This window comes from Pteropus alecto, unplaced genomic scaffold, assembly GCF_000325575.1.
Source record: "Pteropus alecto unplaced genomic scaffold, ASM32557v1 scaffold3, whole genome shotgun sequence".
In the NCBI taxonomy this organism is placed as follows: Eukaryota; Metazoa; Chordata; class Mammalia; order Chiroptera; family Pteropodidae; genus Pteropus; species Pteropus alecto.
The window spans coordinates 13,697,749-13,725,202 of NW_006442484.1; the positions used below are offsets into that span (position 1 = coordinate 13,697,749).

The 27,454-nt window shown below is 41.2% G+C and overlaps 1 protein-coding gene across 1 annotated transcript in view; it reads right to left on the bottom strand.

Moving 5' to 3' along the window:
- TMEM163 (transmembrane protein 163) overlaps window positions 1-27,454 on the bottom strand; it is a 205,239-nt gene that overhangs the window by 65,375 nt on the left and 112,410 nt on the right. The window contains exons 3-4 of the mRNA XM_006921435.3: window positions 18,504-18,547; window positions 17,047-17,138 (exon numbers count right to left, since the gene is read on the bottom strand). Coding sequence (XP_006921497.2) covers window positions 17,047-17,138; window positions 18,504-18,536 — 125 coding nt within the window. The 5' untranslated portion in view covers window positions 18,537-18,547. The remainder of the gene's footprint in view (window positions 1-17,046; window positions 17,139-18,503; window positions 18,548-27,454) is intronic.

Below are 27,454 nucleotides of genomic sequence, written 5' to 3' on the forward strand. Positions count from 1 at the left end.
GAATGCCGCACATTTAGACCACATGACCAATTCATCCATCAGGGGTTCCTGCAGGGGATACAGGAAAAGCTGGAGAGATGGTTTGGGCCATGTTGCAAGAATGCCCCAGGCGTGACTGCTTGTGGGGCCAATCACAATTCTGGGTAGGATTTCAAAGCTAGATTCACTCAGCCTACAATAGGTCAAAAAATGATTGATTACTTTCACTTTTTTAATTTCAGACTCTTTTTCTGAAGCCAAAAGGGAGGAAGAAAGGCACTTTTCCTGTTTAATGAAAGAAAAGAGAAGGGACGCTTAAGGACACATTAGCATGGCAAATAAAATTTTATAAAACTGCCCAAAATTTGTCAAATATTTTAAAACAGTTATCCACATCAAAAGTCTCTCAGGGAGGAGCTGAATTAAAATCCACTCTAGAGCTACGTCAGACAAATCGTCTGCCTGAGGTTAGCTCCTTCTAAAATCAGAGCTAATGCTACTTTACACACAGCAGTGAAAACAGCCCTGTAATACAATTTAAAAATCAAGTAATTGGATAATTAAATCAAATTAATTAAAAAGCAAATTAAAAATTCAAGATTTTCTGGATGATGGAGAAATGCTCACTCTAGGAAGTTAAGTGGGGAAGAAAGTAAGGTATGTGACAAAACACATACCATAACTCAATTTTGTAAAAATGCCCATAAACCTGTACATGTGCATAAAAGAAATAAAAAGTTAATCATTTTCCCTGGGTGGTGTGATGATGGGCGATTTTTGTTTTTATACTTCGAGATCTTGCAATTATAAAATGATGACTACATTTTAATTTAAAATGTAGTAAAACACCATTTAGAATGACTACATTTTAATTTAAAATGTCATAAAACACCATTTAGAATTTTTTTCTTACAATTGGTTTTCAAAAATCATAAAAAGTTAAGTTACAAATATCCATTCAGGGCTGAAGGGCCATCAGTCAGGTTTACAAAAGAAATGCAATAAGTAAGATTCCTACAATGGGGAAGAGATGGCACTGGGGCTCCAAGGCCACTTCCAACCTAGTGGCCAGTACAGGCCTTCACAAGAAAATTATAATCATGTAGATTGGGGAACCTCATACCCCATATGAATCCCAAACTAATGTAAAGCTGGTCCCCAACCAAAAGTAAGAGATATGTGTGGGATGGGAGGGGCAGCACCTGCTCTCCCCTCTTGAAGTTCATTCTACAAATACCCCTATTTCTTCAAATGTTCAAGAAACAGCTCATCCTTCACAGTAAGTGCCTCTGATTCTACTCCCTAAGAGGTAGTTAGAAGAAAAAATATTGACTTCCCAACATGAAATGGGCCCCAGCGAAATTAAAAAAAAAAAAAAAAAAAGACCAAGTCTATATTTGCCAAACAAAAAATCACCTGAAATCTGATATATAACTTTTATATTCATGTATATCCATAAACCTATCCACACACTGCTCAGTCATCCAGTACTTCATCAGTTATAAAAAAAAAAAAAAAACACACAAGACTTCTTCATCTACCCAAATCATTTTTATTTTAGAAGAAGAAAAAACCTGAATTACTACTTCAAGGCCTTTGTTTTAACTCAATAACGTATGCCTTCTCTGGTCTGAATCTAATAACCTCAGCTCCCCTGTGGGAATGAAGGGAGAATAAATCAAAGTAATTATTTCTGGAAAGTAGCTAATGTACGAATGTATTTTCTCCCACAATAAAATTTCCCATACGCATATACACAGCATCCTTCTTTGAAATGGGCCGATCAAAAATTATAAAGCTGAGGGTCCAGAGAGAAACCGATTTATATATTTTTCTACATTTCCTTAACTATGCTGTGATTCTTTCCGGCCTGAGCGCCAACATTTATCGGCTTAAATATGTAGAGAGGTTTTGATGTAGAGAAGAGAGTAAGGGGGATTTACGTTTGTTCTGCTTTGCCATTAAAATTCCACTTTTAATAGGCCCTTGAAATGTGTACTTTGGCTAATATCCTAAATTTATCCCCATAGAGTTTTTCATGCGGGTGCCCACCTCCCTGCTGGTGAATGAGCAGAAAGAAGCAGTGTCAACAGAGGCCAACTCTAGTGAAGTAGGGTGGACCCGTGTCTCATGACCAAACAGAAGACAACAAGCACCAAGTGCTATGCAGTTCCTCCCCAAACATCTCAGTCAGGCCAGTCTTCTTGGATCGTCACAGGGATTGGGTATAACAACACATACAGAAAGTCATTACTCTCTCCCAAGACCTTCCATCAGCCAAATCCTCCTCCCTAAGCTCCTGTGCTTTTAATAGAATGTGATATTTGCAAAATGTAGATTTGATAATAAGGAAATGTATATTTGATAATAAGGAAATATATATTTGATCTTGAATATGCTTGCCACTGCCTCCAACAATCAGATTTCTGAAAATGCAGAATCGCAGTTAATTATGCAAAGGGCAGATCCAGCTTTGTGTAGTCTATTGTTTGTAAGCCTGTCCCTGGCGTTAGTTACTCATGATATTCAGGAAAGCAACCTCATACAGACCTGCAGCTGTGCCCGCATAGTGAAGGGTGCTGGGGGAATAATGCCGGCTTGATGTGCATATAAACTAGGTGAGCTTACCATTCCCTCCATATGTTCCTCATTCTTGTCTGCATTTGTGGCTGGCAGCATTTCCAATAACAATGGCCACCTCATGAACAACCCAGATTACAGATCAGTGACAAACAACAGCCTTTCCATGCTCAGGGACTGACAGGTCTCCCATATAAGGCACACTCCTTCCCACAAACCAGCTTTCACTTTCATTCAGAATACAGACAGGGCTAGAATGCACAAGCAGATTTTTAAACTCAACAGTTTAGTTGTCTCTTATTAAAGGAAAAAAGTCTCTTATTAGAGTCCAAAGGAATACACAAAAAGGTATACATAGATTCATACACAAGCAGTAAATGGCATTGCAACTTAAAACAGCAAAAGCTGGAACAACTCAGATTTCCTATTAGGAGAGTATAAAATAAATTATATAGCTAACCGCAGAACTCCATGAGGCCCTTAAAAAGAATGGGTTAGATATACAGGCAGGGGATTTTTAAATGTCCTTGGTTTTACATTAAGATAAAGAAGCAGATTCCAGAAAGATCCTATTTTCATTTATGCCTAATATGTGAATATGTGTGTATATAAAGCATCTGGTGTGTATTCTATTTCATTTACATAGAAAATATTCTAGAAGCACATACACCAAATTGTTGATTGTGGTTATCTTTAATGGCGGAGAGAAGAAAGGATGAAGGTAGGTACAAATAAGGGAAAACTTTCACTTTAAAACTTCTGTTAACCTAAATGCATTTGTTCTACAAATAGGTACAATTGTAATCAGTGAAATGGATAAAAATAAACAACATAGACTCTCATACATTTACAGGAATGGCAGAATCCCCTCATGACAAACCACCTGAGCTCTGTGATGTAAATTATATAATCAGATCACTTACCTCCTAGCTTAATAACTTGCCCATGGCTTCCAACTGCTCTTATAATCAACATTCTTCCCAAGAGTCCCAAAGCTCTGTCGCCTCCAGGTTCATTTCTTCTTTGCCTCTCACTAACTGGGCTCAACCACAGGCACCTACTTTTCTGACCCTCAAACGCATCAAGCTGATTTGGGCCTTTGCACCAAATCCTCTGTCCAAAAATATCAGTTCTGAGACCTTAACTCCAACTTCAGAGGTTCCCTTCTCACGTTCTCTGTCACACCCTAGCTGATTTCCTTCACAGCTCTTACTTCTCTCTGCCAATTATGTTATCGCCCACCTCTTTTGAGGTCCACAAGGATGGGAACAGTCTTGTCTCTTGTTTTCCGGTGCCTGGCAAAGTACCTGGCAAACAGTAAACATTCAATAACTCGTGCTAAATCAACAAATACCTACCAGAGTCAGGTGTTAGAAAATGCATCTCCTGAGAGAAAGCTGATCGGTAAAACTGGACTTTTTCAAAATCAATTTTACCTTCTCACATATGAAACAAAATTGACAGAACATGTATCTGACCAGAAACCAGATGTCTAGATCACCATTCACCAGCCAGAAATGCAGATTACAGAGAATTCAAAGTTAGGATGAGGTTTATATTCACTGATATTTCAAGGAAGTCCCTCAACATTTATTGATCCATGAATCCTCACCACAGTTGGAAAAGGCAAAAAAGAAGTTTCTCCGTGACCACCTTTCCTGAGTTGTCAATACAAACAACCAAATGAACCCTGAGGAAGAGCAAATATTCAGCCAGGCTGGTCTTAACTGGGACCAGCAAAATAGCCTACTCAAAGTAGACATAATAGGGACTATTGAGATACAGGGGCCCATATATGTCACTTTCCAATCTTCCATCTCTCAGACAGGACTTGTCAACAGACCCTTCATATGCCACTGCTGTTCTGGCAGGGTACTTGGTGTTAGATTCCATCATATGCCTTCATATACAAGAAGAATCACACCTATGATAACCTCGTTTTTCCATGTTCTCTATCTCGGTAACCTTAGGAGAGGACGAGAATTTGAATTTTTATTTAAAACCAGGTAAAATAAAATAAAATAAAATAAAAAATAAATAAATAAAAGTAGTAAGGTCAGAGTACGGTTTGTTCAGGGGACTTTCACACCACTGACAATATTTGCACATGGGTTTCCTCATTAAAAACACACACGCAGAAAAAAGCAAAAGATTTCCTGGCTGAAAATGTCAAGGAACAAATTTTGGTGGGTGCTAACACCCACACTAAACAATCCATTTGTAGCAAGACAACAGCAAATAGATTAATACAGCAACTTTGCCTGTCCTCACAGTCACTCTAGGAAAATTATAGGGCAGGAAAAGGGGGTGGGGGGTAAGACCTGCCATTTAAAGCATATAACAACTTTTCTGCACATGTACTAAACCCTCTCAGAGATTTTTTCCTTCTAGTGGCTTGTATTTAAGAATTTAAGTTAAAAGGGGAGGGGCAAATAGGAAGTTGCTCATCAATGGGCATACATTTTCAGTTATGCGAGATGAAAAAGTTCTAGAGATCTGCTGTACGACACTGTGCCTATAGTAGCAATACTGTATTATATGCTTGAAAATTTGTTAAGGTAGCTCTCATGCTACATTTCCTTACTAAAAAATTAAAAATTTTTAAGAATTTAAGTTCACTAATTTAATTGTATTTAAGAATATATAAACTTTTATACATATATTTTATATATTTACTTCTATAGATTGTGTACATACGTATGTGTATATATGTGTGTACATACACATACACCCACACACACTTTTCAACTCTTCAAACGTTTTCTTTTAATTCTTTTCTTGATTACCTCCAAGGCAGATGATGACATGAAACCCAAGGGTAATTACATTTATGTGCAACAGAAATGGGCCTAAAATGTGCACTTTTTGCTTCTCAAGTTGAAAAAATGACTTCTTTTTTTCAAAAAAAATGACTTTCTTTTATTCATTGAAAAAATGAAAGAAGATCCACTCACTGAGCCCCTCCAGCTGGTGGAGAAGCTGTGAGACGTCCCTCTGGGGGTCAACTAAGGTTCGGTACTGTTCACAGACAGCCGTTTCTCTCCTGACTCTTCCTCATCTCTGAGTCTAGTCATATCCGTCATCAGCACACAATGAATGCCCAGGGCAGGACATACAGCACTGCCTCAAAATCCCAGTTCTACAACTCAGGGCAAGTCACCGATTCTCTAAGCCTCCATGCCCTCTCCTATAAAATTGGAATGATGACACCTATATCTCATAGGATTGTTCTGCAGATTAAATGAGACACAACATAAAAGGTATCTAGCACAGCGCCCAAAGCGTGGTAAGAAAATCAGTATCTAAGACTGTCCTACGGTTAAACGTTTAGATCAAAACCTCTCAGACCAAACCAGGAACTCTACAAAAATCCCTTGGCTCCCAGGCCATGATTTCTGCCAGAATATAAAACCCACAGCTGTTATGTTCGGAACCTAAAAAGCTAGAAAATATAGAATTAAAAAAAAAAAAATAGGAAGCCTCCTCCATTGCTAGCCGATGGTGTTAGTATCAACATAACGAAAGAAAAAGGTCATAAAACAGAAAAGGGGTTGGTCAGCTAAGAAAACACTAAAAAGGTTGCTTGGCGGATCCCTCCCAAATGTGTTACCCAAAGGAGAAGGAACCTTAGCCAGTGTCTTGATCTCAAAGGAGGTTTCTTTTAGACTCAAACAGCATCTCTGGGGTACACACTGATCTATCTGGCTCTCAGAGCCTGATGCCACAAAACATTGTATTCACTTAACTCTTGTTGTTTTAATGTCCAGGATTTTTACATTTCTACTTACAGGGAGAAAATGGAAGAAACCACATAGATACCCAGACAGGGTCTTATGATGGAGAAACTTCATCCACTAATAAATTGGCACGCTGTTTTTACATGTCAGTTCTGTGAGCGTGTTTAATCTGAGATCCCTGTCTTTGTGCCACCGAAACCAAGCCTCAGCCTGTAAGGCCAAAAGGCAGACTCTGCAGAGGCATTAAGGAAGCCAGGAAGACATCATCAGGGGGTGGAGGGCCTCATGGAAGAAGCTTTCTTCAGACACGAGTTACTTTACAAGCAGGGGTAAAGCAACTTCTTAAGGGTTTGTGGGAAGCAAAACCAAGACTCAAACAAGGGAAGGGTGTTTTTTTGAAAGCATACAAACTGTCAAGGATAAATCAAAACCATAATGAGATATTCACGCCCATTAGAATTGCTAGAATCAAAAAGACAGACAATAACGACTGTTGGCAAGGGTGTGGAGAAATTGAAACCCTCACACATTGCCGGTAGGTATGTAAAACGGTGCAGCCACTTTGGAAAATAGACACAGAGTTAACCATGTTAGGCACAGAGTTACCATACAACCCAGCGATTCTGCTCCTATGTATAAACCCAAGAAAAATGAGAACATATTTCCACATAAACACTGCTGTGTATAGACATGTTCATAATAGCCCACGGGTAAAACAACTCAAAGGTCTATCAACTGATGAATGGATAAATTAAATGTGGCGTATCCATATGATGGACTATATTATACTGCAGTAAAAAGAAAGGAAATACGGATACAGGGTAATAATGTGGCAGAATGTTGAAAACATTTTAAGCTAAAACAAAAAGGACCACATAGTATATGATTCCATTTACACAAAGGTCCAGAATAGGCAAAACTGTAGGAACAGGTACTATATTAGTGGTTGCCTAGGGCTGGGGGAAGGGAGTTTGGAGTAGTGGGAGCTAATGGGAGCAGGGCTTCTTTTTGTGGTAATGAAAATGTTCTAAAATTGATTGTGGTGATAGATGCGCAACTCTGAATATACTAAATGCCACTGACTTGTACACTTTCAATGCATGAACTGTATGCTATGTGAATTATATTATAATAAGGCTGTTTTTTAAAAAACATAGTTATCTCTATTTTGCTCAGTAGGGTAACTGCAAGAAGGCAGTATCAACATGGATGAGGGCTTTATTATTTGTTCCTAGACTGGCTTGCTTTTTATATTCTCCAAAAGGGAAAAAGTATGTTTGATAAGATTACAAAGATAACATATGTACCTTGTAAAATATTTTTCAGAAAATACAAAAAAAAAAGAAAGCCATCACAACTATAACCAACATCAATATTTTGGTGTTGTCAATGGCAAGTACCACTCAAAATCAAACAGAATTTAAAATGTTAAACAGCTAACACGCAGGACAAGATCTGGAGACTGAAGAAAGAATAACGATGCCATGAAAACTCTGACCCTAAAACTTTAAAGACAACTATGGAGAAACCAAGCACACGAAGTTTTTTCTTCTGAGAGGAGGATGAGAGAAGGACCTGGTTCTCAACTGCTTCAAATCTCACTTCCAAGAGGGCTCCTGAACTAAGTCTATTCACCTCAAAGCACAGGCAGTGGTTTATGCTACCGTAGCCAAGAGAGGCAAACGCTGTGCCTTCCAGGCTCAAGTTTCCAAAGGGTGACTATCCTTGGTGTGAAACATCCAGGTGTTTGGCTCTGGCATTCTTGGGAACAGAACATTCTCCATTCAGCAAATACCTTCTCCTGACAGCAGGTGCTACAGGAGAGGCCACTGCTGTGGACGAAGGTGGACTCCTATTCCTTGATGGCAAAGCCCTCAGCCCAGGATTGACCAGACCCTACCACGGTGCCAGTGCATCCTGCAAACAGGAACCAAACCTTCAAAGAGTGTGCAACAAGTCCAGCTATAGCCAACACAAAAGTCCTCACTGGCAAGGCCTTTGAGACATGGGAGGGCTGCAGTGCTTGTCATGACAACCATCTGTCAGGGGATCCAGGACGAGAAAGCCACCTCCTGGGAATGCCAGTCCCGCCCCTAGATTGCCTTGCTCAGGAAGTTCATCCATGTGTGGCCAACTGCCAACCATTTCTCCACCTTGCAGAGTTAGAACCAAAGCCCAGGACTGCGTTTCCAGTTAGAGAATTTTATAGCCCTTAATTCCTCTGGCTTCATGACCACTTTCTCTGTTCCTCAAATTAACCTTGGGTTGTGGCTAATTGCTAGGAAGGGGCATTTCTAGGAGGAAGTGTGGGGGGCGGGGAAGACAAAAAAATTGGTAAAACCAAGACAAGCAAATGATCATTTGGAAAGGTAGCATTGCATAATGGTAATGAGCAAATTTCAGAAACAGAAAGACGTTAAGTTCAAACTCCAGCTGTATCCACTACTAGCCACGTGCCTTCGAGAAAAGTATTTACCTCCTCTACCAGGTGTTAAATAATACCTCTACCTAACAGAGCCTGGCATGATACCTGGCACAAAGCAGGCACTCAGTAAATACTTATTATCATCTTCATAAAGGATATCAAAAATTCACATAAGATGAAAGGGTTCCACGGCTCAATCTCTTTCATTCTGCAACTCTCTAAGTACCAGGCATTAGTCTAGGGATTGAAAATGAAAAGAATAAGATAGTTAAGGAATACCCTTACCCTAGTGAGGGCAATGGATAATAAACAAATATACCAATATGTAAATTAAATACAGGTAATCAGACTAAGAAAAACATATGGCATTGCAAAAAAGAATATGGGGGTAGGGGGCAAGGCAGGAAGGACCTGATCAATTACTAAAGTTGCACTTCCTTAGTCACCTAAATTCTAGTAGCTGGAGTCTGGGAAATGTCCCAAAACGGAAATAAAAGGCATCTCAATCCCATCTGAAATTCTGGCAACTCATTTCCCCAAAGAAATACAGATGCCAAAAAAGCATAAGAGAATATGCTCAACTATACCAGTAACTAAAGAAAAGCATATTAACATAGAGAATTCAATTTTCCACCTGGACAAGTGGCAAAGATCAAAAAGAATTATAACACTTAGTGCTGGCAAAGGTGACATTCTCAATCCTGCTAGTGGGAATGTCAATCAGTATGATCTTTTCGGAACACGGCCTGACACAAGGCATCAAAACTATAAATTAGCAAATTCTTTGACCCAGATTTCCAGTAATTTATTCTAAAGAAATAAGACAAGCATTAAAATACTAATGGGTAAGGACAGCTCTTTTGGGTTGTTTCTAACCCAAAGACCCTGGAAACAACCCACGTCTTCAGTAGAAAATTGCTTAAACCAAATATTTTAAATCCATACATAGAATACACCCACATGGCTATCAAAAAAATAACATATTTCTATCATGTGATGGAACGATGTTCAAAACATGGTGGTAAATAGACAAAACCCAGTTTTCAAAAGGGTATACGTACAACATCTCTACTTGGGTTTAAAAGTGTGTGTGTGTGTGTGTGTGTGTGTTACACATGCAAAATGTTAGCTCTGGGGGCCCTATAACAAATGAGTTTTACTGTATTCTTTGTACCTCTATGAATTACCTCAACCTTTTACAATAATCACATGTTGCTTTATCTTGTTTCAGATTTCTTTTGGGTAGAGGGGGTTTGGAGGTGAAATCAGGAAATCAAGGAATAATCTTATTGCCTCACTACACTACTACTCCCATGTCTTGAGGTTGAAAGCAACTTTCTACATATGCCAAAGTTGTGTTTGAGTTTTTCAATTTTCTTGGCCAATTCTTTTATTTCATGCTCTTGAAAATCAAAGTAAAACAAGAGAACAAACAATTTCAAACTATCTCAGGATGACTAACTAAAAAACATTTTCAAAACTCTAGCAAGGGAAAATAAGTGTCCTAACGTTTTTTGAGCATATATTGATGTTACACACAACATCATGTTTAACTGTCACCACAGTGCTATTCGGTAGCTATCATGGCCCTCCTCTCTTTCACACATAAGAAAACTGGGTTTTGGAAAGATTAATAAATCACTTAAGGTCACAGAGCAGGTGAGTACAGTTCTGACAGAGAATTCTTCTCATAGACAGTATTAGTTTCCTGTGACTGCTATAACAAAGCACCACAAACTGGGGGGCTTAAAACAACAAAAATTTATTGTCTCACAGTTCTGGAGGCTAGAAGTCCAATATCAAGGTGTTGGACTCACACTCCCTCTGACACCCGTGGAGCAGAATCCCTCCTTACCTCTTCTAGTGGCTGGTGCTTGCCAACAATCCTTGGCATTCTTTGACTTGTACACACATCACTCTGACCTCTACCTCTGTGATCACATGGTCATCTTCTTGTGTGTCTATCTCTGTGTCTCTTCTCTTCTTATAAGGACCTCAGTATCATACTGGATCAGTACCCCTTCTAACTTGGTTACATCTGCAAAGACCCTATTTCCCAATAGGGTCACATTCTGTGGTACTGGGGGTGGTTAAGCCTACATCTTTTTTGGGGGGAAAACAATTCAACTCATAAGCATTCTGTGGTACTGGGGGTGGTTAAGCCTACAACATCTTTTTTGGGGGGAAAACAATTCAACTCATAACAAAGACCAAGGAACCTAACATTCCTTCCTCTACTGTGTCCTGTCCACAGCACAACCATTACTGTCATGTCTGTGTCACAGGGGGTTTCATATGCCCTTTTCATGACAGAAAGCAAGGTCTTTCTGCTGTCAGGCAAGACTAAATTGAACTATTCAAGGCAGGTGAGTTCATGTCATCCTGTCCACTCTCTGCTTTCTGCATTGGCTCTCATTAGTCACTGAGGGCATCTCCGAAGTTATTCATTTCTCTGGTTCAGGGTCTACTCTTGAGCTAAAATGCACTCCACAGCTTTGTAAAGCTAACAGCACTAGACAAATGTGGAGGAAATGCAATTCATTTTCCCAGAGTCCCCGATGTAAGGTCAGATCAAATATCTCATGAGAAGAGGGGCAGACGTGGTACTATTTTAATGTGTTCTTCATATAACTCATTGTCTTTGCAGTCTACTTAGATCAGACACCAAAAGCAAATTACCAATCCATCATTTCTTAACTGAATCAGTGACTTTTCTTTTTCAATTTCCAGAGCTATTTCCAAAAGCAGCGACAGTGCCGTTGAAACCAGTAATCAAAGGACTGTCATGCCATCTTGTCGACTGGTAGTTTTCAGGCCAAGCACTTGGCTCAGCAAATTGGAAAAGAAAACGGAGCAAATGCCCTGCCTGGGTAAGAACCAGTATGGTCCATTTATTCCACATGAGGAGACACACAAAGGATTTATGCCTCTCGAAGAATATCCCCTCCAGAGCTCTCCAACTGGCTGCTGAGCGTAATGCCATTTGGAGGTCTATTTGGAACAAACAAACAACCTCCTGAGCTGTGTTTTTGCCTCAGTGCTGCAGACTTAGAAGCCTGTGAAGGTGAGCAGCCTCCCATCTGCCTCCGCCTCTCCATCTCAGTAGCTGACGGATGGCCCGAAGAGACAGCTGGGACTGGGGAGCCTCCATGGAGACTCCCACCTGTGTGCTGCAATCACATGTAAAATGTCAGAGACCCCTGATGAGCAATGAGCATCAATCTGTACCTTCCCTAGCAAGCATCCTGATGGCCCTCCACAGCTGACGGCAGCAGGAGGCTGTATTTCCACGTGGCCTTACATGGTACACGGGGCTGAGAATGGCTAAGACAGGCATGAAATTCCCTGTGTCATTTGGCCTTGCCAAGTTCCTCCTACACTAATTTCTCCCACGCCCTCTACCTCCAGCACCTCCTTCCCTCCATCGATACCTTTCTCTCATTTCCAAATCCCCCGGACTTTGATTTATTAACAACTTTGTCTGTTTTAAAAATATATAGATTAAAAGTAATCAAACCATCTAAAGGGGCATTGTCCAATACAGTAGTCACTAGCCACATGTGACTATTTTAATTAAAATGAAATAAAGTTAAAAACCCAGTTCCTCAGTTACTCTAGCCACATGACAAGTACTCGATGGCCACATGTGGCTTGTGGCTACCACAATGGATAATGCAGACACAGAAAAAATGTCCATTATCTCAGAGAATTCTGTTGGACAGCCCTGGTCTAAAGGATATAAAGAAAATGTCTCCCCTCCTTCGTCTGTCCCCAGTTCCCCTCCCAGAGGCGATCCTGCTGCCAGTCTCCTTTGTATCCTTGCAGAGAATTTTTATATGTCTAAACAAGTGTGTGTGAACGCGAACCTCTTCTATTAAAACAAATGAGAAAATACCCTAAAGACTATTTCACTCTATGCTTCCTTCACTGAATGTCACCAGAACAACCATCACCACCCCAGCCTTACAACCACACTCTCTGTGTCTCCCTGCGTGGCCCTGCTCCTTTCTTTCCCAAACATTTTCATCCTACTCCGAGTCTCTACATCCTTGGACTCTTCTGACTCTTCCCCTCACCTGTTCCTGAGGAAGTTGCCTTCCCAACCTTTGAAGAGAAGGGGGCATTCTCTCTCATCCACATTCTCAAAGCCTCTTTCACCTGGTAAATTCCAAACCAGTTTCTCAGGCTTCCTCCCTCAAAACCACCCACCACACCTCCTTGTTATTAACCCAACCTCCTGGCCCTTCTCCATCATTCACTGAGGACAACAGCACCTGCGTCACTCCCCCCATCTCCTCCCTAAATTCTACAAACATTCCCTCCTCAATCCCGGGTAGAGCATCCAGCCAACTCCTGGCCTCACACCTTTTCTTTTGTCCTCACCCTACGTCAGCCACCCACTCCCAGCCTAAATCCATGCCAATAAACAAACCACCTGTGACATCCTAGATTTTAGCATCCCACTTTCAAATTAGTGTCCCACACCAACAACTGTCAAGCTAAGAGAGACTTCTAATCTATGATGACTATTCATTAACCTTGCCATTGTCCTCCCATCACTCCTTACCCAGGTGGGATATTCTGGTGAGTTCTTAGAATCCTTCCCTTTCAAACGAAGTTGACTCCCTTGCCTCTTTTCCTATCTTACTCACTTGTTGAAAACTCTGACCATGTGTAAAACTGATGGTCCACCTAACTCCTCACACATATCCCCCACCACAAGAAGGTGACTAGTCAAATTTGGAGCTTTTCAAAATAAATAACTAATTGGTATGATTACAAAATAGAGCATCTGCTATGGAAAATAGCTGTGGAGGTTCCTCAAAAATATTAAAAATAATACTACCGTGTGCCCCAGCAATCCCACTTCTGGATAAATATCCAAAAGAATTAAAAGCATGGTCACAAAGAGATTTTTGTACACTCATGTTCATAGCAGCCTTATTCACAATAGTTGAGGTGGAAAGAACCCAAATGTCTATAAACAGATGAAGGGATAAACAACATGCAATTTATACATACAATGGAATATTATGTAGCCCTAAAAATAAAAGAAATTCTGACATATGCTACAAGATAGATGAGGCTTGAGGACATTATGCTAAGTGAAATAAGCCAGTCACGAAAGGATAAATACTGTAGGATCCCATTTATATGAGGTACCTAAAGTAGTCGAATTTATAGAAACGAAAACCAGAGTGGTAGTTGCCAAGGGATGGGGGAGGGGTGGTTGGGAGTTGTTTAATGAGTACAGAGTTTCAGTTTTGCAAGGTGAAGAACTTCTGGATATCTTTTAACAACAATGTGAATATATTTAACACTACTGAACTGTACACTTAAAATGTTTAAGATGGTAAATTTAATGTTATGTGTTTTTTACCATGGTAAAAATGTATAAAACAAAACTATTGGTTGAAGCTCCATTCTGTGGCGGTGCTGAAGACATACTCTTCCTTTGAGCATCAAACATCCCATAACATCCACAGTCAGCAGGTGGCAAGGCTGAGGAAGGTATCTGTTTGCATTGCAATTCCAAGCTCAAGATTCATTCTGAAGCTTAGAGTTCAAGTAGGAAATTAGAAGAATTAACTAAGAACCAGTTGGGTACCATCCCCATTTTCTCAAGTATTATTCTCTAACAACTGAAAACCAATAGCTTTTCCAGCTCTATCATAATTCATTCATGCTCATTAATATGCAAACATCAGTTTCTCAGCTGGTAGTAATTCCATGTTTTTTTAATTTACATGGAATGAGCCAGAGATTAAAACTTTAAACTAAAGCCAACAATAGAGAATTGTGAGTGTCGTTTTAATCCCCAGATTAAGACTCTCTGAATGAATTCACTAGCATTATCACATGAACTATTATCTGAGAGTTATCAAAATAACTCCTCTGTGAGTTTTTGCCTTTTGGGTATTAATACATACATTTTTTAAAAATAGTTCATGTGATACCTGCTTTGGGATCATTAAAATCAAAGACATTTTCTTTTATCAATCTTAATCTTAGAAAATCTCCAGGCCACTGGGCACATACAGAGATCCCAACACTGAAGAAAAGCCACAACAATGTGTGACTTTGTGACTAATATGTAAGAAACTCATTTTAGCATTAAAAAAATCAGATTAAAAATAAGCATATTAGAAGAGAAAAACTGAGAAACGCTGAACTTGATTCCTTCTAGAACTGCAAATCATATTCTGGATTATTAATTATTCTAAAATAAAAAAAGGCAGAAGGGAGAGCTTTCTCTTTTGAGGGCACGGCTCAATAGAAATAAAATAAAACACCTGTGTACTTTAAATTTCTAAAATCCACATTAAAAATGTAAATATAAGTAAAATTAATTGTAATCATTTATTTAACCCAATATAGCCAAACTATTCTTATATCAAAATATAACTCGTATTTTATAAATTATTAATAAAATGTTTACATTCTTTCTTTCTACATCTTTTGAATCTGGTGTGTATTTTACACTTACAACACCTCTTAGTACCAGCCACATATAAATGCTAAAATACCCACTAGTGGCTATCATCTCAAATGGCAGAACTACAGGAACAAAGGATATATGTTCTGTGATAGGACAGGAACTAGTCCTTGAAATTTAAGTATATCTCTGGGTTGCACTCTGTAGACTGTCCTCACTGGATTCTCCCAATAACAGCCAGCAATAGCTTGGGTGGATGCATTAGCCGCTGTTCTGGCTAGACAAATGTTAATTTAACTGTGGTCATTACGGTACCATCAGTTGAAATCTTACAAAATCAGTTTACTACTATTGTTTTCTTATTTTCAATTTTCTTATTTCAATTTTTTTGAACCACAAATTGACTCACTTTTTTGAAAATTAACCTCATCCTAAACAATATCACGTATCACAAATTTGACCCTTTTGATACTTTAATTACATTTGTTGAAAGAGCTGAAGCACATTAAAATAAATATTTAACACCTAAAAGAAGTTTCTGTGCTCTAACTAAAGCCAATGATGAAATAAATTAATATTTGTTCCCATCTACTAATCAGTATGGCATCATCTTTCAAAAGCTTTCCATTTGGCACACTCAATCTCCTATATATTTCCTAAGTCTCCTGGCTTAGGAGACTCTCCCAACATTTGTATGTTTGAGTATGACATGGCATTCCCGCCAAAAATACCTTTGGGCACCATCATAAACCACAGCAAGGGGCATTTACTCATTAGTAGTCAACCGTTCAAAAGCTGCAGAGGTAGGGTAAACCTTGCACCCTGATGACCAGTGCTGGCTCAGGCCCAGGGGAGCTCCCTTAATAATTAATGATGGTTGCTAAGGTTTCCTAAACTACAGGCCATACATTGATTCTTCTCTTGTTCACTTGTTCTCTCTCTCTCTACCTCCTTCCCTCCCTCCCTCCTTCCGTGTGTGTGTGTGTGTGTGTGTGTGTGTGTGTGTGTGTGTGTGTGTGTGTGTGTGTTTTATACTGTAATGATTATAACTCAGTCATACAAACATCACAACAACCCTTACGGGAGGTATTGTTTTCCTACTTTTCCAGATGAGGAAGTTATACTGTGATGATTATATCTCAGTCATACAATCATTACAGGAGGTATTGTTTTCCTACTTTTCCAGATGAGGAAACGAGATACAGACTAGTCAGTAGCTTCTCACGGTCCCAAAGGTAACAAGTGGGGGAGCTGAGATTTAAAGCCAAAAAATCTCACTCTGGAACCTGTGTTGTTATCACCCTGAGGATTACAAATGGAATAAAAAGATGGAAGCTGGACTAGACACATGTTTTATGGTCTCAAACACAAATCCTGCAAAGACAAAATCATCCCCCCAGAGGATGTGAAGACTGAGGCAAGCAATATTCTCTAACACAAAGAGGGATGGACGATAAGTGGAATAATTTAGAATGCCCTCAAGATGTTTTTTGTAAATTACTGGAGAATTCATCTTCTTTCAAAAGAAAAAAGTATGAAAATTTAAGGGAACAAAGATTCCAATAATACAAACAGAAAGGATGGAAGGATGGATAAATTGATAGATCAACGTACAAAATGATAGGCAGACAAATGAGCATACAAATATTCACTCAGGACTCAAGAACAGAGAACAGAGAGAATTATAAAGGGACATTCCATCTCTCTGACCATCACAGAAGGGGTCTATCATATGGCTTATATCACACCAGCCATTCTCCAAGGCAATTTGGGAGCCTTATTCCTGTCACTGGGACCAAAGTTGCAGAGTAAGCTGTACTGACAACCTAATTATGTGGCCTTCATTTGCAAGGGTTCTGCAGTCTGGAAGAAGATAAAAATCCACTTACATGTATTCCCTATAGGCAGAGTGTACAGCGGCTGCATTGCTATAACGCCACAGGACAATCGCTGATGACAGGACATCAAGGATGGCATCAAACTAGGAGAAGGAGACACAGCATTAGTGGCTTTCCAGAGTCAATAGGACATGACTGTGAAGATACAAGGCAACTGTTCTGTGACTCGGAACATCTGAGCAAGTGACCTCAGAGCAAAGCAGGTTGGCACCACTATGACACAGGCCACTCATCCTCCTCACGGTGGATCCTGGGGAGCTGGAGCCCAGGGCACCCCATATGCCAGCTCCTCCTCGCATCTCGCACTGCTCCCACGGCCTGAGAAAACACACTCTGTGGCATGTTGAGTCCGCTCCCAGGGCCCCTGGCTCCCAGCATTCTGGCGGTATGGGGGTAGGGGGAGCGGGTAGCACACTGTTCTGACACATATAAAAATGGCTTCCCCATGGAAAGGAAGATAATTTCAGCATTTTCCTGTATGTCCCAAGTAAAATATTCGGTGTGAGTTCTGTTTCTGGTTCTCAATGGGACTGTTCTACCTGGGGTCCAGGGTGAGGGTAGGGTCGTCCAAGGGTTCTGGGAAGTCTGCCAACAGTTTGAAATTCAATGATTTTTTTTGAATGAATGAGTGAATGTGAGGAAGAGGAAGGAAGGGAGGCAAAGGAGGGGAAAAAGAGAGGAGTGTGTGTGTGGAGCGGTGCATTTTCTGGAGAGACAGTCCCACACCTTCCAAAAGATTCTGAAAAGATTCTGCAACCCCTTAAGTTCTCACAACAAAGGGATGATGTGGGTTTGGGAACAGGAACATACACCCTCAGGTACAGGAAACCCTAAAGCTATGCAGGAGGGATGTTTACAGGAGCTCTCTGTATGAGTCATTGCGCCATACCACACTCGTCATCTGAAAAATTACGAGCACTAGCACTCTCTTAAAGGGACATGGGGAACCTTCACCCGAGTGTTCAACATGTCTAGCCTATAAAACACCTGAGACTTGTTTTACTTGATGTTGTGTTTTAGCATCAGGAAGTAGGCTGGGAAGCCAGGTTACCCCTGGTCGGGCTACAGTCGGACTTATCGAGTGCCAGCAGCCCTGGCTCTTAACTCCCAACACTTTGCCTACACCGGCAGAGGCTTCACTCCAATGTGTGCCCACTTTCAAACCTACAGCTTTGAGTGGGGAAAAAGGCTGAAATCCTAAAACATCTTCTCAATCAGCTGTGAGAAATGTGAGCCCCTAATATGTTCTTGAGGATCATACAGTGTCATTGCAATTTGCTTCTATTAAATTGTAATTTCTTATAGAAGCTATTTCCATAAAAGGTGTATGTCTGTAATGCTAAATTCTCATCTGCTAATACCGTCTTAACTGAGAGCCCAAGGAAAGATTCGTGGGCTCAGGAAAAAAACGTGCAAAACTTCATAAAAGTACATTTCAGGTTACTTACTGCAAACCCAAAAGCAGAGGCGCTGTACCTCATAACGGAGACAGCTAAAAAGAAAGAAAATATTATTCAGAATATTTTAAGACCTCGTGGATATTTTCCCTCATTTGTGAGTACATTAATATGTTTCATGTGCCCTTTTAAACCTCAATGGAAAAGTTCCAAGAGAATAAAATTAAAAATTAACTGTAGTGGTAAAAACTGAGAACTAAAAAAAAAGTAGAGAGAAATGAAAAGATTCCAGACCTCACCTACAGCAGCTTCCCCTCACAGTGTGCCCTGAGACGAAAGGGCCAGTTTCAGAATGAAAATGCTTAAGCAGTTGTCAATCAAACGACTGCTGAGACTCTGAGAATGTAGCAACAGGGAATAGAGAGCTGGGAATGGGAACTATATTACACTTCCTAAATGAAAGTAGAACCACCCAAACTGTTCCCATAATAAGGTAATTAGTAGTATCTACACGCACACGTATTGCTAACAGTTGAAATAAATCTCTTGTCCATCAGAGTTTAAAATCTAATTGTAGACAATAACAAATGATCTTAAACAATAGATAATCTACAAATGTAGATATAACAAGTATAATTAAAACACTTATCCATATTCAAAAATCTATCTTTTGGGAGGTAAGTCAACTGAGTAGCATCTTTGCCTAATTGAGTGATCTGCTCTGTGCCCAAGCAATATCCAGCTTCGAAGACTGTTCTCAGTACGACATAATAAAGGCAGCTCTCCACATTGAACAAGCATATGTCCACCCTCCAACAAAAAATGAAACTCTACCCAGTGGGTTGGCAAAGCTTTGAAGAGGATTATTCCGGGCACAGGTGTTGCAAGCGCTCACTCATTGAGTAAGAGAGGTGTGGGGCATGGAGGTCAATAATCTCACTCAGCTCACCCCATTCTCTGGGACCTGCTCTCCATCCAGTCCATAGGATCCAGGAATGGGCCTTGCACAGACCTGTTGTGCTTTGTACCCCTTCCCCTAACCACAAGGGGTCATGTGACCCAATGTGAAGCAAGCATATTTCATTTTCTGTGAATTTTCATTTGCTATAAAGACTGAGGAGCAGAAAGACAGCATGGGGTAAACAGCTCTGCGGCAAGAAAGAACCTCTGGCTTCCTAGTTTCCTGACACTCAGCCACATGCCAGTCCTCAGGCTGTGTAATGCAATCTATTGAATTCCTGACCCTCTTTGTTTCTGACATGAGCTGCTCTAGTCATCCTTGCTGTTGCTCCTATGAGCACAGGGAGAAGGGCAGCTGTGCTCAGTGACCGACTATAGCTTTTATGGGCAACACAGCTGTGGCAGTGCAAAGAAGCACTGGGCCTTCCCAGAGAACTCAACTCACACGCCACGTTGGCATGTGTGAAAAAGGCAGCGGATGCCTTGTTGGCTGCCCTCAGCACTAAGATGCCTCATGGAACACTGACTCTGGCTTGCAGTAAGTGCTCGGGAACTGTTAATTAAGTTTAGTAAACTTTCACAGAAACAAGTCAAAATGAGTATATGTTTATTTTCCCCCCTTTACAACCTGTTTTTAGACTATCTTAGCTGTGTGCTTTTTGTGGATTACTTCTTTATCAACAGTGAAAATGTTTTGAACTCCCACTAACATCATCTTGCACAGATGCTCGATATACACAACGGATCACGAAGACTGGCCCAGCCGGAGCTCCTGCTCTGTCTCTCCCTGAACCATCCAGCCTGGGCACCACGAGATGGAAGGCACACCCGGAAAAGCACTCCACTCACCATCACAGAAGACTGCTGGCTTCCCAAGCAGTAAACCACTACTGTGAAAGTTTTAATTAAGTTGTTTGGTAATACCAGACATTTATACAGTGGGCTAGAGATTTCAAAGAGGTGGATGCCCACTTGACCACACTGAGAAAACAAAGACCCTTGCCTCAGACTCTGGACTCCGACGAAGAAGCTGGTCACTGACTGGTGGAGTTTCCCTGATTCAATCAGAGTCAGCGTCCATGACCTCGAGCACTCAAATAATTATACTGGAAAGCTCTGTCTGTGTTTGTGAGTTCAGTCTGCCCATATTAATACTGTTCTATCCCTCTGCACCAGGGCGAATGTGAGCAAGAGGGCTCCAAGTTAACCCAGAGCCCTTCACAGAAGAGAAGGATTAACATGTGTCATTTACTTATAAATTGGCTCCATATAATCTCTTGATGAGATGGAAAGGAAGAAAAAGCCACAAATTGCATGGAGAACCCGGGGTACACTGAAGGGCCCTCCACACAGCCTTGGCTCAGGCGGCCTCCCTTCGTGGCAACTCCCCGGTACTCATGATGAAATAACAGCAAACGGTCATTAGCCCAGAACCGGAATGGAAGAGATGAGCGGCCTTTCGGGAATTTCTGAAGAGTATAAAGTAATAACCTTATTTTCTTTGGCCTATAACTAAATGTGACACATCCTAATTCTGAGATAAGAACAGACTCAAAAAATAAAAGGGGTTGGATTGATTTAAACAGCCCCCGTTCCCACGGAAAGAGAGCAGAACTGTGAGGTTTTCATCAGGACATTTCCAATTCCCTCACACTAGGAATGGTTTCTACTTGCAGAACAGCAGGCCTGGGTCAGGATGACTCATCCGGGTAGAGATTTCAAGGTAAGTGCTCCTGAAGGCCCCCACACACTTGGCTAAGGTAAGCTGAAAGCCACCATAGGTCCAACAAAAGTCCAGCAGTGCCTTTAAAGCAGGTGCAAATTCAACAGTGGACAACAGACTAGGGCCCTTTTGACCTCAGACAATTATGCTGCAAGCTGGCAAGGTCAACGGACAGACAGGCAGTCAGGCAGCCGTGAAGCGGAGCTGTCCTATGAAGATGGCTTTCAGTCAAGGTGGGGGCAATAGAGCCGAAGATAATGAAGTCACTGTGCCTGTCAGCACATGGTGTGGGGCCTGTTTGACAAACACTGCAGCTGCTCTGGAATGGAGCGCTCCACTGTCAGCAGCCTCCGAATTCATTCACCGCTATCAGAATCCCTTAGGGAGATTGTCAAGAATGTTTCTCCTCCTCACATTTAGAACTTGTCTCCTTGCTCATAACTTAAACATGCCTTTAGGGAGCCGGTGGCCACCAACATCCTGTGAGGCATTCAATTGCAGGCCATAGAAGCCTCATTCCCCAGGGAGCTGAGGCCCAGTTTCTCGCCTCTTAATCCACTCTCTTGCTCCCTCATGGTGATGGTGGAGGCAGACTGCCATCTGATAGAGCTGGCCTCACACAACCCAAAATGCATGCTTAGGGTGTGACTGGCCTCCTCTCACTTTCCATACTTTTTACTTCTTCCTCTTTTTTTTTTTTTTTTTTTTTTAACTAAGACACAGAGTCTTTACAATGATCATAAGCAAGATGAAGATCTGCAGTTTGGGGCCTGCCCAGTGCCCATTCTCCATTCCCGCTCTCCAGGTCAAAGTGCCTTACGTCTCCTCTGGGAAACCGTACCTCCCAACTCTCAGACGGTGTGGTGTGGGTGGGATGACATCATTATTCCCATTCTAGTATATCCCTGTCCTGCAGCCAAAGTGAATGATTCAAAGATGAGCCAGTGAAGATCTGTCCTGAGTTTTTGCTGAAAACATCGGGAGGAAGATATCTTTCTAAGGAGATTGTAGAGTTGGTAGGTTGAAAACAGCAGTTTAAGATAGCAATTTTGAGCTAAATGCAAAGAGGCTACCTCAGAATGAAACCAACACAGAGGAAAGCAGATATTAAAGCTATGAGATACAAATCAGACCCCTGATGACATAGACTGAACCTCTGGGGTCAGCCCTACCTGAAGTTTACCTGTATTTTTCAGACTTGTCGGTCAATAATTTAATTTGCTTAAGCCAGTTTGAGTTGAGTTTGTATCACTTGCAGCCAAATGTCTCAATATGATATACATTGATCCAGAAATCCATGTCTAAAATCTCTTTTAACATCTAAGAAATGGAAAAATACTTTATACACAAAAGGTTCATAGTAGGTTTATACAATTTATAATAGCAAAACACTGAACACAATCTAAATGTCCAGCAGTTGGTTGATGATTAAAGTATGGTCCATTCAAAAAACAAGCTATACGTAGTTATTCAAAATGCTTATAAAAAGTAGTGTTGGTTAATGCTTATATTAGTATATTAGTTAAAATAATGATATTGATAATAAACCGGTGATGTGTTTGGCGCCATCAGCACTGGGTGCCATATGAAAGGATGGGTCTGGGTCAGGAGGTATTCCGGCTGATACAGGTCCAAACTGAATAGAGAGGTCAGGAGAGGCTTTACTGAGAATGTGACATCTGAACAAAGACTTAGAGGAGGTGAGGGAGTGAGCCATACAGTCAGAGGAAGAACCTTCCTTTTAATAGGTAGAGTCTGTGCAAAGGCCCTGAGGTGGAACACCTGGCATATGTGAGGCCATTATGTCTGAAGCAAAAGGGAGGAAGAGGGAAGTTATAACAGATTTCCCTATAGTTTTAGCAAAAAACAGGTAGAAAGGGGCAAGTTATAAGATGATATATGTGATATAACTAGCTTTACAGTAAAACCTTATTTTAAAAAAATCATTGAAAACAAATAGAAAAAAAAATGCCTCAACTGGTAACAGTGGTTATCCTTTGGTGGACGGGAATATTTAAGTAAATTTCTTTACTCTCGACTTTTTTTTGTATTTTCCACATTTCCTACAACCATCATATAGGACCATTCAGATCAGAAAAAGAAATCCATTCTATTTGGGGGAAAAAATTGCCCAACTCATAGCAATATAGCCAAAAATCTAAAACAGAAGAACAGAAACCAGATTCATGGTGCACGTCAGGGAGTGGGCTGTACTGTGAACTCGTGAATGCTTCTGGCTACCTTACCTGTCTTCATTACGTCTAAGTTTCTAAAATCCATCTCTCTAGACCAAATCACCTACACGAGCAGGTTGCTAATTCCCCAAAGAGTTCACCAGAGCATGGCAGAGGGCCAGGCAAGCCAGGGAGTAGAACACAAGCAAAATGTCACTCCCTATCTAAGGGGCCTCCTGCCTCCCAGGTTTCTGCTTGTCTTACACTCTACTTGCATTTGTGTCAAGGGGGTAATAACAGCTACACTCCCAGAAGCACACATACAACAGAAGTCTTAAATAAATATTTATACAGGTTCTAGTTAAAGACCAGACCTTCTTTAACTAAGTTGCATTTGGGCCAGAAAGCATGTCAGCTGGAAACTCAAATTCAAACAGAAAGACAGCTGGAAAATGGTGGGACCCAGGCAACCCATTGTTAGGGCAAAGCTAAATGCAAATCCCACAGCTGAATAATCAGCAGGCTTTGCGGGAGGGTTGCGAGGTTCAGACAAAGTGCCTTGGAAATGCACAGAGAGGCAAGAGTGCCAGCAAGGCAGAAGTGAGGATCAATGCCAGAGCCCTTCAACAATGTTAAACAAAGAAAGCCATTTCAATTGCAGGCTAGATTTATAGCAACAATGAGGACCCATCTGTCATTCTCTCGAAGTCGGGCAATAATTACCTTGAGCCTCTTTACCAATACCCTAGGCTCCATAACACCTCTGAGTTGCTAAATTATGTGACCAGTAAAGCTCTGTTAATAAATCAATCCCACTTTAATTAGACCACCTCTGTCAAACAGATGCCTGGCAACAACCTCACCCCCAGCCATGGGTGAGAACTAACCCAACTTAAGAACCTGACTCCATCACCCACCTTCATCACGCTTGCTGTAACCCAGGCAGAAGAGGTGCAGCTAATAGAGGTCAAATTTAACTGATTCACATTCTGACTCACTTCAACAGAACTTTCAACAGCTTCCAGACTCCCTCCTACTCAAATAAAATTATAATAGACTATAAAAATTTGTGATAGATGTTGAATTCAGTCATCACTGAAGGGAAAAAAAGGATGAAGCAGTTTGAACAACAAATCAACAAAACTGTCGACAGCTTAGCCCATATAACTACTCATTTTTAGCTGCTGTACAGTGACTTCACCTTGTATTTTATCTATGTAGACCAAAATTTGCAAAAGGACTACCTCAGGGTGAAATCTGGAGGTTTCTGTTCCACTTACACAATATTATTCCAATATCAGAATTGGCTACCAACATTTTTAAATCGGGAGCCCTCACAAATTAAAAAAAGAAAAGAAAGAACACTAGATTTTTGGCTTCTCTGGAAAAACAGATCTGCCGACAGTTCTGTCTGTCTCCCTTTCTCCCAGTACTGCCAGCGCTGCATTTGGATGGAGCATGCGCTCTTGGGCACCTGCCTATTCTGCAGCATTAGACCCAGCTGGCCTTGCTCACCTCTCTGGCCCCTCTGGGTATCTAGCTGATCTGGTGGGCGAGCTTGAGTTCTGGGACTTCAGATGCAGCCCATGAGCAGCTTAAGAGAAGGGGCAATAGTTTCATCTCCATATCTGCCGTTTCCAGCAAATGCCTGGCAAATATTCATTGTGCTGCATGAACAGTAGCCTCCAGTATTTTCTACTGTAAGGTCTGGCTCTCAGCAAATTGTAAAAAGCTATACCACAGGCCAGGTTCTCAAAGCTTGTATCAGTCTTTGAGAGCTCTTCGTCTTCCGTAGAACCCGAGAACCATTAATTGGCTCTAGGGAGACTGTGCACACTGCCCACCCAGCCTCCAGGGCTCTGCCTGTCTGCAGACAGACAAACCCTTGCCAAGATCTCAGGGATGACCACAAGTTTCTTTCTCTTTCAAATGACTAAGAGGTGGGTGGTCATGTACGAAAAGTGGCCATATAGTTCCTCCGCCACAATAACCTCTGCAACCCACAGCAAGAGTGGGCTTGAAGAGGTTGTAAGATACTGCCCTTGAGCTACTGCAATCAGGGCAGGGAATGTCATTCGATAGTGACCTAGGCAGTTTTGCAATGAAAGATGCATTTTGTGTTCAGGTTTATAACAGGAAACAACCAACAAAATGTCTTGCGGGCACCCCAATATCCTAACAGTCCCCTGAATGTACCTCTGCCTAAACATTTTTGACATGAAACCAGAGTGGTCCAACATGTTGCACTCTGGGTACAAGCTGAAGTTTTTATAACAGATGAGGTACCATGGGCTGACCTCCTCCCCTACCTGCTGTACCTGCTCACTCCACTCTAGCCCCATAGGTCTCTTCACTGACTTCCCCACCACAGCCCGGCAAGCTGGGCTCTAGCTCATTCCTCTGCCTGAAGCATTCTTTTCCCAGGATCCAACTGGCCACTCCCTCATTTCCTTCCGGTCTCTAGTCGAAGTTCACCTCATTGGCCTGTCCTGTACACCCTATTTAATATTACGACCCAGCTCCCACATCTTAGCTCCTCCTCATCTTGCTCTACATTTTCTTTATCCAGAGCACATATCACCTTCTACCACACTATTAAATTTGCTTATCTATGAAAATGAGTGCCTCCACCACTCATTAGAATATAATCACTCCAGAGACCAAAAGCTTTTCAGCTTTCTTCCCTGATATCTCCCAAATGCCTAGATCAGTGCCTGAACACATGAAAGTATTCTGACTGACTGGTTGATTGACTGACTGATTGATTGATTGGTTGACTGACTGACTGACTGACTGATTGACTGATTGAAATAACACCTTAGCTCCAACTTGCAGTAAACAGAATCTTTAGGGAGAAAGCAGACAAGACTGAGAGTTCAATAGAACAGAGGCCCAGCTATGTTATCAGGCAGCCACTCCCTGAGCAAATGGGGTGGCAGCCAGCACTCTGTGGGGCATAATGGAGAAATCAGCTTCAACAAGGACCATTCTTTCAAGGTAAACTTGGAGCATCTCTAAATGACAAAGACCTATAACTATGGGAAGAGCAAGAACATCCCTGAACCCAGAAATCCTTGAGCAAGCCCAGAATTGTACACAGAAAAAAAAATCAGAATGAGGAAACCTAAGGAGAGTCTCCACCTTGGACCAGGGCACCTCCGAAGGCTCCAACACACACCATACATTCGCTCTGCTTCAGTCAGCATAACATGGAATGTAACAACGCCAATTCCAGAGCGGGAATTCACGTTACTGGAACACGAGCAGGACAACTGCCAGTTAACAGGAAGAGACCCAGTTTAGACAGGGTCTCAGCAATCAATCACACACACAGAGGGCACCAGCTCATGGACAAATCACCCAGAGCCCAGGCATTCATGTTAATGTTTCTTCCACAGCACAGCACAGCACAGCACAGCACAGCGTACTTTCACTTTGAATTTTCTACAAACTGAGAATAGAGAGGAGGAAGTGCTGCTTGAATCCATGGTCACCCAACCTTTGTGAATGTGTATGAACTGTCTGCAGTGGAGTAAACAATCCTCTCGCTTGGTGCTACATTCATTCCAAAGAACTCACGTACCAGAACTAATGGTAGGAGCAGAGTTCTTGCTGAATGTCAACTGCATGTTCTCCCTTGCATATAATTTTACTCCTGCCAGTACTGTAGTTTCCTGTGATGCCAGTGCAGCTCTCAAGAAAGTAGTCTATTACCTGTGGGCAACAGGTCTGGCCATGTCCCTGTCCAGGCTAGCCAGGCATCCTACACTCAACTCCTGTCCTGTCATCCACCCTATCCAGACCAACAAGGGGAACCTGAGCACACCAATCTTTCTCTCATTCAATAAACAAATGCTTATTGAGCATCTACTATATGCCACACACTGTTGCAATGAGCTGAAGATACAGCAGTTACTTGCCCAATAGTCTGACGAAATATGCCTCTTAAAGCCCTCTTAATCACAGAACACTGCTACCTTTTTTTAAGGATAACAAATACTTTATTTTATTTTTTAATTGTTTATTGGGGTAACATTGGTTACTATAATTATATAATTTTCAGGTGTACATTATAATTTGACATCTGTATATTATATTGTTTGTTTAACCCCCAAAGTCCAGTTTCCTTCAACTACCATATATTT